The sequence below is a fragment of the Labrus bergylta genome, chromosome 9 (assembly GCF_963930695.1).
Source record: "Labrus bergylta chromosome 9, fLabBer1.1, whole genome shotgun sequence".
NCBI classification, from domain to species: Eukaryota; Metazoa; Chordata; class Actinopteri; order Labriformes; family Labridae; genus Labrus; species Labrus bergylta.
Window position 1 is genome coordinate 12,022,798 of NC_089203.1, and position 16,897 is coordinate 12,039,694.

At 40.4% G+C, this 16,897-nt stretch overlaps 1 protein-coding gene across 8 annotated transcripts; it reads right to left on the reverse strand.

Moving 5' to 3' along the window:
• Positions 1 to 504: 504 nt before the first annotated feature.
• On the reverse strand, positions 505 to 15,757 carry ogt.1 (O-linked N-acetylglucosamine (GlcNAc) transferase, tandem duplicate 1). Of its 8 annotated transcripts, none has more exons than XM_065958403.1 (23): positions 15,401 to 15,757; positions 13,432 to 13,582; positions 12,125 to 12,368; positions 11,915 to 11,983; positions 8,573 to 8,689; positions 8,386 to 8,465; positions 7,287 to 7,482; positions 7,008 to 7,148; positions 6,769 to 6,869; positions 6,433 to 6,586; positions 6,049 to 6,150; positions 5,763 to 5,942; positions 5,286 to 5,444; positions 5,047 to 5,136; positions 4,780 to 4,905; positions 4,471 to 4,641; positions 4,246 to 4,362; positions 3,806 to 3,976; positions 3,687 to 3,728; positions 3,323 to 3,475; positions 2,016 to 2,268; positions 1,739 to 1,862; positions 505 to 1,665 (listed from the first exon to the last, which is right to left on the reverse strand). In XM_065958403.1, the coding sequence occupies exons 1-23, from the start codon at positions 15,435 to 15,437 to the stop codon at positions 1,491 to 1,493; spliced, it is 3,153 nt and encodes a 1,050-aa protein (XP_065814475.1). In that variant the 5' UTR covers positions 15,438 to 15,757; the 3' UTR covers positions 505 to 1,490. The 8 variants fall into 8 exon arrangements, with proteins under 8 accessions (XP_065814475.1, XP_065814473.1, XP_065814472.1 ...); XM_065958401.1 differs by having other exon boundaries at positions 5,745 to 5,942; XM_065958400.1 differs by having other exon boundaries at positions 13,432 to 13,612.
• Positions 15,758 to 16,897: the final 1,140 nt, after the last annotated feature.

Genomic DNA, 16,897 nt, shown 5'->3' on the forward strand with positions numbered 1-16,897 from the left:
TGAAAATGCGGTGTCCCTGTAATATTTAGTCTATGGTTGCCCTTTACTCTTCATCTTTTAAGGTTCTCAATCCAAAAGTACTATTTCGATACTTTTTATATGGAAACGTAAAAACGTTTTTAAAGATATAGTTTAAAAGGTTTTTAAATAATTCCCTCAGTCTGATATGCAAATGCCGCATTTGCACTTTTTACGTTAAAAAGCTGAAAAGACAGGACTTTTTCACATTTTAATTGATTTGAGACTTGATTGGTGATTTACTCACCAGAATGCGAGTAAAGGCAAATCAATAACATTTGGTAGCCATAGAGTACTGATCTGTGCAGCACCTGTAAAATCAAACCTCAGACACAATCTCAAAATGTAGTCTGCACAAAATCCACTGGAAATCACCTTCAGATTTCTTACATGTACAGTAATCTTGAAAATTATCACAGGCCGTTTGCTTTAAGTCTTTATTGTTTTACTTATGAACAAATCAACTGAGTGCAATGGAAGAGTACAGAGTTTTTCATCTCTTTATTTTTTTTATAGTATCTTGAACCTTGTGGCATTGTTGACAGCATACAGTTATCAGACAATACAAAAAGAAAAACGCATAGAAAATACTTACCTAGGCCGTTCCTGGTTTCAGTGATTTAAAAAAAACCAAACAAGATCTTTTCTTGTGAACAGCTCTGATATCTAAAGAGCATTATCGGCCCTTTCCAATGAGTTGAAGCTCCTTTGTCCAATTATCTTAGTGTGACATCAAACACATTGACAGCTACTTAACATATTCCTTGATTGACAACAAAATCAATTAAAAGTTGGCATTTGGTGTGGGGGGGTAGATGTCTATATAGACATTTTTTCTTAGAACTTGCAAATCTATTCATTGCAGTAATTTAATAACAGCTTAAGACAAACTAAAGAGCAGTCACAACCTATGTTTTACACTTGCATGTTAAAGCTGATGAAACTTAAAGTCAGTTACAATTTTCATGGTGCAACATAGTCCTTTTAAAACACACAACACTCTTAATCCATTTATAAATAGATCAACAAATAATGACTGCTGGGCATTCTCTCCAAAAGCTGCAATAAGTCTTATATACACTGACAAGCAAAAAGAAATCCACCGATCCAAGAAGTGAAGGGGTAAGCAGGTACTCACAATCCTCTCATGCTCACCAAATAAACTGTTTTTTAGGACAAGAGTCTCAGATTATCAACCTGAAAGACTCAGGCTCTATCTGGCTCAAGAAATGCAGGTGTGTGATGCACTGGTGCATGTGTCAGTGGACTGATGTGTACATCTGTTGGCTCCTTCACATATAAAGAGTTCCATTTAAAGAGAGAGAGATGGAGACGTTCACTGGGGAAGAGGGTTGGTGAGAAAACTGACCATTCCAGACTATGGGGCAGAAAATGGTTTAAAAGAAAAAAAGGGACGAGGATGGTTCGATATGGTGTGGGTGGAAGGAAAAATAACTAAACATGCTTCCAGCTCAGGCATTTTCACTGGCCTCTACTGTTTGGACCATGTGCTCTGGCTTGTTGCCTTTGCTATGGTGGTCCCACATCTGCAGATAGAGCCTCTCCAGGTCCATTGTGTACTGCTTGGTGTTGAAAAGAGGGCTGCAGATTCGCTGCTTCCAAACACGGGCTCTCACCATCTTCAGGCTGAAGGAGACAAAATGGTCAGGTTTCACAGTCAACATGAATAACACAAAAGAATTTAGATCAATTGACTTACAATTCCATGTCAGAGCCCAGTTTTACTGCGATGTCCTCGTAGTCCTGGCGACTCAGGGCTATCATCTCCGGGCAGCCCAAACATCTCAGTTGTGAGGCGGCAACACGGGAGGCAAGGGTCTCACCTTGACAAAGAAGTGGTTAAAATTAAAAAGCAGCTTTTATTTAAATTCAGCCCAACACAAAAGTATTTTACTGTGAAGCTGACAAAAAATGTTTTTCATTCTATTAATGATCAGAGATTATAAGTCAGTCACTTGATAACCTGATGTCCTTACCTGGCATGGTGACCATGGGTGTTCCAGCCCAGAGGACGTCCATGCCTGTGGTGTGACCGTTACAGAGCGGAGTGTCCAGGCACACATCGGCCAGTTGGCCTCTTCTAACATGCTCCTCCTTAGGGGCCACAGGAGAGAAGATGATGCGAGAGCCAGGCAGACCCATGTTCTGAGCGTACTGCTGGATGTTGGGCTCGCCCACTGCTGGGAAGCGAAGAAGCCACAACACGCTGTTGGGCACACGCTTCAGGATCTGCAGAGAATGCAGAGGTTAAAAATGGATTTTGAAATTTCAATAATGTATAAAGCATTACAACATGAATCTGAAGATAACAACATGAGGGTTAAAGAAAAATGGGAACTAGAAACAAACATTATTATAAAGAGATGAGCAACGGGAGGAATCATTCAAAGAGGGACACAAATTAACACACAGTCCAATGTGGAGGGAGTTTAACTGGAAAGTCAAAATGCAATACTTCAACACCGCATCCATCACTTCAAAATACAGCAGTACTTCTGAGTTGTGCTGGAGGGGATGTGGACTAGTGGGGGATTTTACACACATTTTTTGGGACTGCTCAAAATTTTAGACTTTTGGAAAAATTTACAAAAAGAAATAAGTCAGATTCTGGGCATCAGGGTAATCTTGGATCCTTCACTCTTTATTTTAGGTATAGCTCCTGATACCAACATGGACAGAGACTTGATTTCCGTGCTTATGATTAAAAAATGTTTTCATCATGGAAAAAAAAAAAAAAAAAAAAAAAATCACAGCCAGATTACATCTGAAAACAAATAGATTTGATGTCAAATGGGCCCCAGTGATGCAGGTAATGCCTGGGCTCTAGTCACCTTAATATTTTTATTTTTAATTTAATTAATTAGTTTATTTTACTTTAAATGCACTTGTATATTGTATAGCAAATTACCAATATGTTTGCAGAAGTTGTTAATCAAGGAAAAAGGATTGAAAAAAGATGTGAAGGCTGCCCTATGTGTGGTTAGATGTATGCATGTAAGTTTATGTCTATCTAATGTAGGTATGAAGGAAAGGGTGTATGTATACATGTATGGATATGGATGTGTAGTTGTTTAGTAAAATGGCATGTTAGGATTTCATGAGAAAATGGACAAGTGTAACTGAAAAGCATCTCCTGAAGTTGTATATTTTATCTGTGTACTCAATAAAAAATAAGAAAAAAAAAAAAAAAAGGATTTTGAAGAGACATAGGAAAAAAGGATTTACAGTTGAGTTGTTGAAGGAAACCTCCAAGCAGTTCTTATAGGCAATCCATTGAACTTACATTGGCCCACATCTGAAGAGTAGGGGGGTCAATCTTGTAGAGCTGGTTGAAGTTGCAGTAGACGATGGAGTCCTCTGGCAGACCATACTGGGAGCGTGTTGTCACTACGATTGTGCGAGGCATCTCCTCTCCAGTGGCAGCTTTGTTGTTGATCTAAAATTGATGACAAACAGTTGTTTAGAAAAGCAGTAGCCTCAATGCTTTGTCTCTGAAGAGTGTGATTAGTCTTGATTATTTGAACCACTTGATTGTGTCGAGTCTACAGATAATAAATTAGTGCCAATCCATAGTGCCATCATTAACCCGAACCCATCATTTACCAACAGTTCTGCGCCTCCACCTTACATTCATGAAAACCTCATACCTGTAAGGTCAGAGTCTTGGAGACTACAATCAAATCTGTGATCTGAAAAAGCATAAGCCAAATTCACTTGCTGCTATCGCCCTGTTTCTGCATTTTATGTTCATCTGAATAAGACTTACCTGTGTGGTGGCCAGGCCGTTGCTGACAGTGAAGCCATTGATTGTGACTTGGATTTGGCCTTGGTTGATCATGTTAATGATTGCTTCAGCTGCTGTGTTCATTGGGATAACAGGCATGGATAGAGCTCCATTGGTGTCTCCAGCAGCTTCCTGGTTGTTGTCGCACTTCATCTAGTAACAGACAGTTTCATCTTAAATTGTACAATAATACATTTTCCCCTTTGTAGCTTGTATTTGTATCTATTTTGATTGTTTTACCACAGAAATCTGTCAAACCCAGCAAATGTTAAAAGATTATCTCTCTAACATCACTCAAGAATTGTTTTGTTCTACATTATTGTGAATCAGAGTAAATGTGATGTAAAAAAATCCAAGCACTGTCAATACAACAAAAACGACCAAAAGAAAAGACCCCGTTAAAAAAATGATTCCTGACTCACCTTTATCACTTTAACATCAGGCAGACTGTCCAAGAAGGCCTTCAGATCAATACCATTGAGAACAATTCGGTTGTCAAATATGTGTCCATTTGACTTGAAATCAATCACCGCCTTTTTCTGGGATTCAAAAAGAAAACAACGGTCATTAATACCCATATCAAATATAATAGCATTGTATATGTTTTTTGTTCCTCATTTAACGAGACAGTGGACGGATTAACAAACCTTAAGGTGAGGGAACATGTTGGCATGGTCTCCAATGAAGAAGGTGTGGGGCATGTAGGCCAGTTTCTCAGAATACTGCTCAGCTACTTCAAAGGGAGACGTCTCTTTGTCGGAGACTATGTAGTCCATGAAGGGAGCCCCGCTGGTCCCAGGGTAACCCAGCCACATGGTCTGTTGAGCAGGAGGAAACAATTACTTGTATATTCTTCGTTTCATGTATACCACCATAAAATGAGGTGATTTCATTACTTATGGAGCTTAAATCTTTGCACAGGTCACTTTGAATTTAATCTTAGATCACACCATCACCTGAATGGGAGCAGGACGGAGGGCAAACAGCTCATTTCGGGCTCCCTTGGTGTAACCGTTCATGTTGACCAGAATGTGGATTCCGTCCTGGTGAATACGATCAGCTGCCTTACCATTGCAAGGAATCTGAAATAGAGAGAGGAAGGGGGTTTCTTTTTAAATGTGTATATAAATTACTTCAATAAAAATGATCAGTCAGTTTAAAGATGCATTATTAAAGGTTAGAGGGCAGTAAATATGAAAACACTAAACAGTAAAAATATTTACCTGTGACAGGTCTGTGAAATGATGAGCTTCGGCTACCACCTTTACACGGAAGTTGGTGCTATCATCAGGGCTGAGTGCATAGCAGAACACCTGAGAAAATAAAAGAGAAAGTTCAACTTTGTGTGTTGTATTGAATCACTTGTATTAGACACTGACCTCACATTGTAATGAGGACGACATAAAATTCAGGTCAACTTTTAATTCCTACAATTACATTGCAACATCAACATATGACCTACCTCAAATTTCTCTGGATTGTGCATTCCAGGAATGGACTGCATCAGGTGGGAAGTAGGGTGGTTGCCAAAGTCAGAGCTGACGTAGCCAACACGCAGACGTCCACCGCTGGCCTTCAGATCCTTCGGATGCTCGAAAGCAGGTTTGTGCAGTGCATTAATCTGTGGAGTAAGCAGTATTATAATGTTACAACTACAGCACGAGAGCAAATTGTTGTTCCACTTAACCAACATTTCAGCCATAAAGACTAACCAATGATTTATCTTAAGCTATATTCAAACTTGCAACATATCCTCAATCCCCACAAGCAACCCATCCACCAGCAGCTGTCACCCTTTTCTGTAAAGCTAAAAAATACCTAGCATTTTGCCCATCCCTTACCTTCCCCATATCCCTGCAGACAGCCACTGCCATCACCAGCCACCTTCCATTCCCACCAAAAATAATTAAAGGTTACTTGCTTTGATCAGTGCGTGTACCTTGTCCAGGCAAAGGTTTCCATGGCGTTCAGCAATAGCCTTGCGGAAGCCATGAGAGAGTGGGTACAGCATGCTGTGGTGTGGGTGCACTGATGGCAAGCGGTTCTTATCCAGCTGGTCTGCCACGATGCTAACAAGCTTCTTCATTCGCTCGTCATAATCTGTCCAGTCACACACAATCTGCAAGAGAGACAGGAGTTTTAGAAGTTTTCTTGTAATTCAAGAACAGCAAAAATGAACGATGTATTACAAGCATTGTGCATTTTAGATAAAAAACAACATTAACCTGCAGACAGTGGGCTAGGTTGCAGTAAGCATCAGGGAAGTCAGGCTTGAGTTTCAAGGCTGTACGGTATGATGCAATGGCTTCTGGGATGTTACCAGAATCCTGTAAGTAAAAACAACATGGAATCAGGACCAGCATGGCATTCTCACTTTGTAATTGACCAAATGCAACCGTTTATAGATATGTTGAAGTAAACAAAAAAATGAATTAACAAAAAGAATTTAAATGGCTTCTGCTGTTTGAGATGTGGGTCACTACATCTCAAACAGCAGTGCTCCATCAGGTCCTACTTGATGCGACACAAATCTGATTACAGTCAATCATTGTGACTGCAAGGAATAAAGAAAATTATGGACCAAAATCTAATTTAAGATCAGTTCCTACCTTGTGGATTGAAGCCAAATTGCTGTGAGCATCAGCAAAGGCAGGGTTGATCTGGATGGCACGAGTGTAGCATTGGAGCGCTCCCTGTACGTCTTGCATTTCCTTTAGTGTATTGCCCATGTTGGAGTAGGCATCAGCAAATGTGGGGCTGATTCTAAAAAAAAAAAAAAAAAAACTCTTTAATCAAATGCACAACAACAGGACTCGACTAAATGATGTCATGTGACATTCTGGCAGGTGTCAGTGTTAACCATGGGAATTGTTAATGAACAGAAGAAACGTTTGAACCTGAACATGCAGCGTTGCAGTAAAGGTTTTGGTTAAAGTTAGACAAACCTGATGGCCTCCTTGTAGTGCATGAGGGCCTCCTGGAGTTTGCCTTGTTGCTGCAGGACACTGGCCAGGTTGGAGTGAGCTGCTGCAAACTCAGGGAACACCTGATGGAAAAAAAAATAATAGTTGATTGGAAGAATGGTACAGGCGAGCCATGCTGATATTAAAAAGAAATCATCATTTTCTGTTTAACAGGGCTTTTCATAGAGAAAAATATTAAATACAGGAAACTCTTTACTCACCTCCAGTGCTTTCCTATAGAGCTGAACTGCCTCTTCAATGTTGCCTTGTTCACGTTTAATATTGGCCAAGTTGTTAAGGGAGTCTGCGTGTGTTGGACACAACCGCAAGGCTGTGTTGTAGCACTCTTCTGCTTCTGAAACCTGGGATTGACAGAATTATATTAAAAATTGAAATCTGGCTGCTATTTGGGGACTTTTCTGAGTTACATTATTATTCATACATTTGATAATCCAAGGTTGTCTCTACAGAGAATAAATGAACACAAAGTATTGTCTTACATTGCCTTTCTCCTTCAGGGCATTTGCCAAATTACAGTAGGCGTCCGGGAAGTGGGGCTGCAATTCAATAGCTCGACGGTAGGTGTCAATAGCAAGGTCGATGAGGCCTTGTTCATAGTAGACACAGGCCAGGTTTCCATGGACAACTGCATGGTTGGGGCTTAGACTGAGGGCTCTCAGGTATCCAGCCACAGCTCTGAAAAGACAAGAGAAAGTTATGCTTGAGATCAAGTCTTTAGTGCAATGGCATAATTGTACATTTTACATCTGATAATTGTACAGTTACAGATTTACTGCAGAATATAAAAACACTGTTTCAACAGTTTCCCTACAGCCCTGATCATAATGATGGCTCTGTAGGTGCAGCCAAGGGCAGATATTTCACCTCATTATGGGGTGAGACAAACAAACCGGACATTTTCTCAAGATGATTTTGTGAGGGGGACACCAAAGCTGCCAGCAAAAGTACCGTTTAGTGAGAAATAGGCAACAATATGGTGTTTAATATATATATATATATATATATATATAAAATGAAAATATTTTTCGCTTTAAACTATTCTGAATAATTGAAAGTGGTGTACCATCAATAACATGCTCCTCAGATGGATTGTCTATGTTCAACCAGAAATACCACAAATGTCCAGGGGGTGGCAATGGTACACCATATATGGATGTAGGTATTCATGTACTTTATTACAGAGATACTGATGTTATCCTCTACAAAAACATTATGTCAGTATTACAATGGGCCTTCTTGATTAACAAAGTGAAGAGAGTAAAGTCAAGAGACCAGAATATGCTGCTGAGATTTAGGCAGATTTTAGGGGCTTTTTGATGGGGTTGGCAATCGTCATCACCAACACACTCTGCTCTACTCCATTTCTCCCCCCTCATTTCTGTGTATGGGTGTAGCAAACCTGTACTGCCTGACAATGTCAGGTTAAAACACAGCTTCAAGATCCCCTTAGACAAAAGAGTAATGGAGATGACAAAGTAACTCGTTTGAAATTCCATTGTAGGTGTGGTAGGGTGATGTTTTAAGTAAAAGATTACATGAGAGTATTGTTCTATTGACTATATCAGAGGTTGGACTCACCTGTCAAAGATCCGAGCTTCTTTCAAAACATTTCCTAAATTGATGTATGCGTCAAGGAAATTTGGGTCCAGAGTCACAGCCTGAAAATTAAATAAAGCTTTAAAAAAATAAAATAATGGGACAACCCAAGAAAAAAAACTGAGACAGAACACAGGATTGAAGTTAGCTGTAAAAATACACAACTGACCTTTTCAAAATGATGTATGGCCAGCCAAATCTCTCCTTGGGCATTAAACACACAGCCCAGGTTGCTCCAAGCCACTGCAAAGTTGGGTTGAGTCTCTATGGCTTTCAGGTAACAAGCCTTTGGTGGGTTCATAATGAAAAACCACAGGAAAGGAGGAGAGGAGGTAGAGCGGGAGAGGAAGAGTTTGTAGAGGGGTAGGGAGGGCAGGGATTGTAAAATAAAATAAAAAAATAGAAGATTGAGAATAAAAGTAAGAAAAAACAAAAAGGGCAGAGAAAGTAAAATTAGTAACTATACTCCATCATGGCAAAAAGTGAGTCTACAGTATGGGCTCGTATGCGCAAAACTCTGCCGCGCTAAGCTGCATTGCTTTTTCCTACGCTGCGCGGATCCAACCAATACCCACACGAACGCCCTCATCCTTCAGTTATTACCACATTCACTGAATGTAATGCTTACCATATAATGTACACACTGCTGCCAACTAAAATTTTAACACCTATAAGTAGCACCCCCAAAGGTAAATAAAATCTAAAACAAACAAACATCAGCAGATATGCTGCATAGTTTGTTTTTGCATATTATCTCACAACCTAGGATGCTTGACGGTTCGTGCAAGTGATGGTCCCTGTAATGCATGCGCAACAAACGCGAGCGTGTGGTGGGTTGTCTGCTGCCACACCACCACAACAATGCACCATAATGCCGCTTGCATGACCTTGCTCCTAGCAAAGATCATTATATTCGCTGCTGCGCCCGCTAAATGGCCAGATGAGACAGCTGCAGACCAACAACCCCTGGCAGAACACCTGCAACACCAGACTGGCACACGCTCAGCTCCCACAGAGGCTCTCAGGGGAAAGGGGGTATTGTGAGGGACTGATGGATGAACCACCAGCTTCACTGTCTTTCTAAGACGTGGGGCATTTGGAGATCAACAGCCAATGAACAGACATTAATGTAACGGTTTTGCTCCGGATGATTTTTAAAAAGCCAATTATTTCTGAGACGTGGAAGCATTCGGTAGCGAGGCTGGTTTTTGAGCGGGGAGAGGTCAGCAACCAACAGGCCAAAGGGATTGAGGGGAGTGGGTGTCGCATGCTTGCGCTTTCCGCTGTTTCGGTTTCTTGGAGAAATCGCTGCGCAGCCCATGCGCTACTGCAGACTCACAGCGCAATATCTGCATCATCAGAACGCTGCAACTCCAAATAAAGAAGAAAAAACAAAACAAAATAGGAAAAATAAACAACATGTAAGAGTTAGAGGGTTTACTTGTCTTACTTGATTTTCAGGATTATTGCTTCCAAATCCAAGTTTCTTTTTATTTAATACAGAACTGCGTAATTAGTATAGCATATTTTTTAAGAAATGCTTACTGTCATTTGTTTAGTTACTTTTTTTGTTTCTGTTGGTCTTCAAAAGGAAGCCACAAGACAGAGGAGCTCAAGCATGAAGTGAGGTGGTTTTTCTTTTGTTGGCAGTTACAAACCCGTTACCATATTTTTGGACTTTGTCAGAGTGGTGGCCGCAGCTGGCTGGAAGAAGAGGAGAGGACTGAGGCTGCCCTAGTGTTCCTTTCCGCCAGGCACCTACGCAGGAATAGTGTCACCCACCTGAAACCTTCTAAATAACAATATCAGTTGTGGAAAAACCAAAAGAGACAAAATCAGAAAACAAGATCGTTAGTAAGAGTTTTCAAACAATATATTGTTTTCTTACTATGGAAATAAAACAGCTTCTTCCAAATCACAACAAACATTAAAAAATATTCCTGTTTTCATTCATGCGATGAATGTTTAATTTGAAAGAAAACAAAAAAAAATGCTCTGAGCATAACTGGGAGGGAAGAAAGGCTTTGATATGTTCAGCTTATCAGTTTGATAGGATGCAGATGTCCTTGAGTTTAGTTTTCATATTAAACTACCGGAGGGCAGTTACTGGCTTGATCTTGCCCAAATGAACTGATCCCATTACTTTGGGAATATTGTTACATATTTAAAACAAAAAGGTTACAAGTGTCAATCATTGCTTTTCTTTATCTTGGACCATATTCATGAGATAGTTTAAAGCTTTGATTTCTTTATCCTGGCCTGCTTTCTTGAATCCTGGCCAATGAGATAGGGAGAGAAGTCTGTGGTGTAATTATTTGTATCTAGAAGCCTCCACAGCTCTGAAATAAAGAGGTCATCACTGTTGCTGCGCGTGCATCTGTTTTTCTGACCCAGCATCTGACGCAGGCGGTGGAGTGCAGTATGGGAGCTGTCTGCCTGATAAAACTTGGGACCATTTTAAGGACCTTGAATGAGCGGTCCTAAACCTACAGTTTGATGCCGTGCTCAAAAGATAACCAGCTTGTTTGTTTTTTTCCCCAGTATCGACAATATTTCTATTATCGACAACAGTAAAACATCAAACCAATGAGCGGTGTCAATAATAAGCTCTGTCTGGGTGTGTTTGGGCCCCAACTGGTCAGGAAGACAACTCTGAGCGCGCGCACTCCACCTATCCTTAGCGAGCGCGCGGGGGGTGGAGCGACAGAGCAGGGGAGATTGTGACTCCCTGATGCTCCTCCCCACTCCTTAAACCCCCCAAAGCACAATATAAGATGGCCTGTAACCAGTGGGACAACTCCACATTTACAATTCCCCCCCAACCCTGGGAACGCCCCCCCTCTAAAATGGACAAACGGTATTCAATTACAAGGGGAAGTATAATACTTTCAAAAGTAAATCACCCATACAGGCAGTAACTGCTTAATAATAATCTGGAGTATAGCAGTGAGGTTAGAAGCCATCTTATCTTTTGTACTGCAAAATAAACTAGAGTCTCATCAGTTCATATATTCTTCAAAGACCGAGCCAGCATTTTCCCTCCAAAGTCAACTTTATGAAAATGCATGGGCCGAGGTCCACAAGTGACTATACAGATTTATCATTTCAAATTATAAACTTCAGCCTTTCTTCCTGAAAGGGGAGGGGCTGACCTCTGGCCAAAAGGTCGAGGTAACACAGAGGACTTTTGGACTTAGAATGATACACAATGAGGGGATTTGTTTTAAAGTGAACTATGCTTAAAAAACATATCTATTTCAATATAGAAATCTCGATGAAGTCCAATGCATCAAAAAAGATTTTTAGTATGTTAGGAGTCAGAAGTACAACTCCAAAAGAAAGGAGAAAGAGCTACTTTCACTTGGCTAAGAGGGTTGAAGGGAAAAGACTTAAATTGGCTGAAAAATCTCAAAAAAGGGGGAGAAGAAATACCGTCTATGGCCTTTTATGGGGGGGACACACAAAAAGACGAACAAGACATCTAAACAAACGCCATCTCGGTATAACATACCTTGGCCTCTTCCAAACGCCCAAGGGCTTTAAGCAAGTTGCCCAAGTCACTACGCACACAGTAAAGATCCTAAAAACAAAAAACACACATTTTTTTAATGATAGATTTCACTGGAGATCAAGGACCTAAGTCCAAAAATGTTTGTTATAACATTAATTTCTCAACTTGTTGGTTACTGATGAGGGATTTGAACTAGGTCAGGGAACTTACAGGGTTATACTGTAAGGCAGATACATAAGCCTGCACTGCTCCCTCCATGTCCCCTGCGGCCACCAGAGCTGCTGCCAAGTTGATGTAGCCATCTATGAAATCTGGCTTCAGTCTCAGTGCATGACGATAATGCTCGATGGCCTCCTGCAGTTGCCCTCGCTCTTTGTACACGTTTCCCAGGTTGGAGTAGGCCTCTGCCAGCATTGGGTTCTGTTTGATGGCCAAGGTGCTGAAGTGAGCAGACCTGTAGGGCCAGAATGAGTGTGACTGGTCAGTTGGGAAAAGAGTGGCTGTCATTGTTGCCTCGTTGGACAAAGGTGAGGCAGCCGTCAGGAACAGGTCGTGAAAAGGGGATAACTGTTTCAATTAGTGCATATCTTAACACACAACAAGATAATATCTTTATGATATGGATAATTCCATTATACCCTAGTAATTAACAGGCTGGAAGAATACTCTCAGCCAAACTGTTTGCATTGAACAGGGCAATCTGATCAAGAAAATGAATGTTGTGCTATGACCGTCTATGGTTGAAGATTAGTAAGATTAAGTATTTAGGATCACGCAACAAAATGGCATTATGGTAACTACTTGTAATATTTTTTCATTAGGCTGCATATCTGTTTTAGCAGTATCCGAGTAGTATGGCAAACATGTTATTCACAGAGTTCAGCTGTCCTAAACGATTGCTCTGCTCAGTCATTCATAACGAGGTCGACTTTTTGTTTGAGTTAGCTCCGCGTTCAGCAGGTCCACTCGCTTTTTCTCTTCTTAGGATTTGTCGGTCTATTTTCAATATTAAATAATGCACTGCAAATTTACTTCTTTTTTTTTTTAAATCAAAAAAGTCAATATAAATAAAACCAAGTGGAAGTCAGGTGACAAAGTGAAATCCCCCACACACCCACTCAACTCCAACTCCATGATAAACCTAGGGGAAACACTGATTCAAATTGCTTTGGATTAGACTGCATCATTGGGTTTAATGAAAGATTAAAAAAAAAAAAAAAAAAACAGTGAAGAAGATCAAATGTTTAAGTATGTGTCTTGAAAAACCTGTAACCTCCACCGTGGCACCTGTAAAGAAAGGGTTTAACCACCACCACCACCAAAAGACTGTTAGAATCAAGAGAGGAGAGACTGAGATTATAAATTAGTGACATGATTGTCTTTAAGACAGCACAGTTGTTGCATTTGACTGCCGAAACCAGCTGTGTGCACTGAATGTCAAAGAAGACCCTTTATTCTCCTGACACCTCCACACCACAAGCTCAGTGCGCGTTGTCAGCCCCCCCACCCCACCTCACCTGTCGAGTCTTCGGCATTGGAAGTGGATGGAGGACAGGAGCAGCAGTACGCCTGTGTTATCAGGCTCCTGCCTCCATAGCTGCATGCAGTGGCGTTCAGCTGCCTCAAAGTCCCCTGACTGATACTCCCGGTGCGCCAGTTCAGCCAACCCTTGGAAGGAAAGAATACGTTTTGTCGGTTCTGGAGCACCAACACAGCCCAAGAACGTGGGGAAACAACATGTTAGAGGTGATGGAAGAACTTAAAGCAGACAAATGAAAACTAAAAATAGATAAAGTGATGCGGCTAATGCTGAATTATTACTTTAAATTAGAACACATCAGAAAATGACTAATGTGATTAATTAGGGAAAGGTTGTAATCATGACAAAAATGAAGGAATTCTACAACCCAAATTTTAACACTTGGGGCTCATAGTTAGGTTAAAATGACTAATTTTGCTTTAGAAAATAAGTTTGTTTAAATGCAAGAATAAATGTGAGGCTGTGATGAACTTGCCCATGAGTGAAGAATATTCTAAATCTGACTCTTGGTCCTTGCAGTTTCAAAGTGTTACTGCAACACTTACGCTTATTTTTTGTGAAACAGTAAAAAAATGATGTACGTGTGATTTTATTTTCTACTGAACTAGATTACAGGTGAAAAACAAAAAAAAATTAAATGCACAAGATGAAACACTGAACATGAGGGAAGATGATACACTGGCAGATATCTTAACCCCACGTTGAATTCTCAAATGTTATAAAAAGATGAATCAAAAGCTTGACAGCACAGCAGTAATGAGTCGTGTGTAAATACTTTAAAGCCTTACCAAACAAGATGTGAGGAAACAACTTAACATTTTCTTTTTAAGTTTAATATCGGACATTATCTTATTCTCTTGGCCTTTAAAAGCCAACATGGTAAGTGCATCATCTTAATCGTCTCGTCCTTCTTTTAAAACGTATCCAGTAAAATTCAGATGGACCTACAGTGTCCCTTCAGTCAGTGTATTCAGGGTGTGGCATAGTCAACATTAAAAGACAGTCAAGGCATGCATGTTCTCATACAGCTGACTGGAGGAAGTCTAATGGCTTATACAGAAAATGATTAACATACAGCACGCCCAGTTGAATTGCTATCATAATGCCAGAGCACACAGCGAGAGCCTTGCAAATCAGGTCCGTCCGTCCATCCGTGATCATGACGTCATAATGGTTGTACGTGTGAAGGATGGGTAGTTTCTGTTACATAATGCACCTGGACCTGTTACTCCTGTTAACAGTCAGGCGTGAGGCAACAAATAATCACTAAACATGACAACTTAACACTTCCAGGAGCGACAGACTTCTATAATATCCAAAATATCAAGTGGTTAACCTTGAGCATGTCTGCAAAGGGCCAGGACGATGCAGGCCCCTCTTTTCTTTCTTTTTTTTATATCAATGCCACTGGCAAGACGTAATGACGGCTATCATAATCAAAAAAGGTGATGTCTACTTTTTGCAAGGGAGGCCATTTTTGTCAAACCACCCCCCTCCCTCCCAATGACTTGTGAGATACAGAGACATCTTGTTCTCACTCGGGCTAACCAACAGAGGCTAGGATAAGCTAATGTTAGCAACAAGCCAAACCGTATGATAAAAAGGACTAACGCACACGGCAGTGCACAGTCCACAGGTAAACACCACAGTGACTTCTTCAGCTGCTTCAAATCGACCCGAAAAACCACAGAAGAAGGGCTACGAAAGATGCTAACTGCACGCTACCATTAGCTCCAAACGCAATCCTGAACCAGCAGAATCATAATGTGTCTCGACGCTTCTGAAGTGTGTCGCCGAAGATGTCGTGGATTAAAGTTAGTCAGCTTCTATCATCAGTATTAGTATTACACGTTTTGATAAGAGTTTAATCACTAGACAGAAAAAACCTTCTTATCTTCAGGGCTACATCATTTAGTGTTAGCTGGATAATAATAACAACAACCAACCTGTGCTGTCAGCCACGTTTCCCACTGAGGTCGCCATCTCCTCAGTCTTGGTTTCTTTCACCGTGGTCGTCAATGTGTCTCCCGGTCGTCACACTTAGAGAGAGAAAAATGTTCCGATGCCTTCTTTTTTTTTTGGCGGCTGCGACCAGCAAACACGTTGCCAGGGAGGAAGCTAAGTAGCTAACCTAATCTTTGATTTCCACGCACACTGCACGGCGTTCAGTCGACTCCCTGCATTGGTATGAACACGGCCGGATAATAATAAATTCGCTGAAACACGTTTGCAATCTCAGTTTTAGGACTGCTCCGAGCTCCGCTGTTGTTTTGTGGATCACGCTGGTTCCCTGCAACAAAGCGACTGTGGAACATAAAATGGCGAAGTGGGTGGAACTATTTTTTTTTTTTTAAGAGAAAGTAGACCCACAAAACACCATTGCAAGGATGCGTGTGTTAAATTTCAATAGCTGTTGTATACTCTAAAAAATATTTAATTTTTTTTCAAGTAAAATTACTGTTAACTAGTCAACTAGCGGTATGAGTTTCACAGCTAAAATAATAACCGATTACAAATGGTAATGCGCGGATGAATACATTGGCGCAGAGAGACTTAGTGCAAACCATATCAGGTGAGGGGTTGTTCTTTAAAAAAAAGGATCGATGCCTCCCAGATTCATGTGATTATGAATTCATATCATTTTCAACATGGCATCAGGTATGTCCGTCATACATGCAGTGCAGTGTATATGTTAGTGATCAAATAAATGAAATAGGATAAGCATTTGGTTTAATGATAATAAGGAAACTTAAGCAGGATACTAGCTTTAATGCAGACCTAATTTTTGTATTTGAGAGCCTAGGCCTACTTTATATCTAAAAAAAAAAAAAACACACTGAGTGCACACCTGAACACTTTAGAATACAGGACTATGGATTTTCTTCCGTGCTTCACATTGCATGTTGATGAAAGACGTCCAAACTAATACAAATAGGTACACTAAAATGCTGGGTTAAAAACACCCAAACTGAGTAGTTTATAACTACATTGCTGGGTCAAATAAGGACCAACTAAACGATGAGTTAATTTAACCCACAAAGATGGGTTAGCGAATGGGTCAAATATTCAACCCAAACCGTGGTTAATTGTAACTATACTGTTGGGTTATTTAGAGGCCTACCACATCATTTAGTTGAATATTATACCAAAATGTATAGATATTTTTATTGAAAAGCAACATTCAGGTAAACCATTATAGGTGCATTTCAAACCTTATTACCCATCACATTTATTGTGATGTAAAACAACTATATGTATATATATGTATGTATATATATCATGATTCAGCCATTGCAGAACAGTTTATGGGCCTCTGTGCAATATTCATAATCACCAACAGAGGGCAACCTCTGTAAACTATATGGAGGATTTCTGCACCTCTCTGGACCTTCTGAGAAGTGGGTTCAAACCTAATATTTACAGTCTATGGTTCAAACTGCATT

What these genes read in the sequence shown, in the direction of transcription:
- ogt.1 (XM_065958399.1), bottom strand. Translation starts at nt 15,437, where the DNA reads ATGGCGACCTCAGTGGGAAACGTGGCTGACAGCACAG. An exon ending in ACATGTTCCCTCACCTTAAG is followed by an intron (nt 4,363 to 4,470) that starts GTTTGTTAATCC and finishes TTTGAATCCCAG; the next exon opens with AAAAAGGCGGTGATTGATTT. An exon ending in CTCTTCAGATGTGGGCCAAT is followed by an intron (nt 2,269 to 3,322) that starts GTAAGTTCAATG and finishes CATTCTCTGCAG; the next exon opens with ATCCTGAAGCGTGTGCCCAA.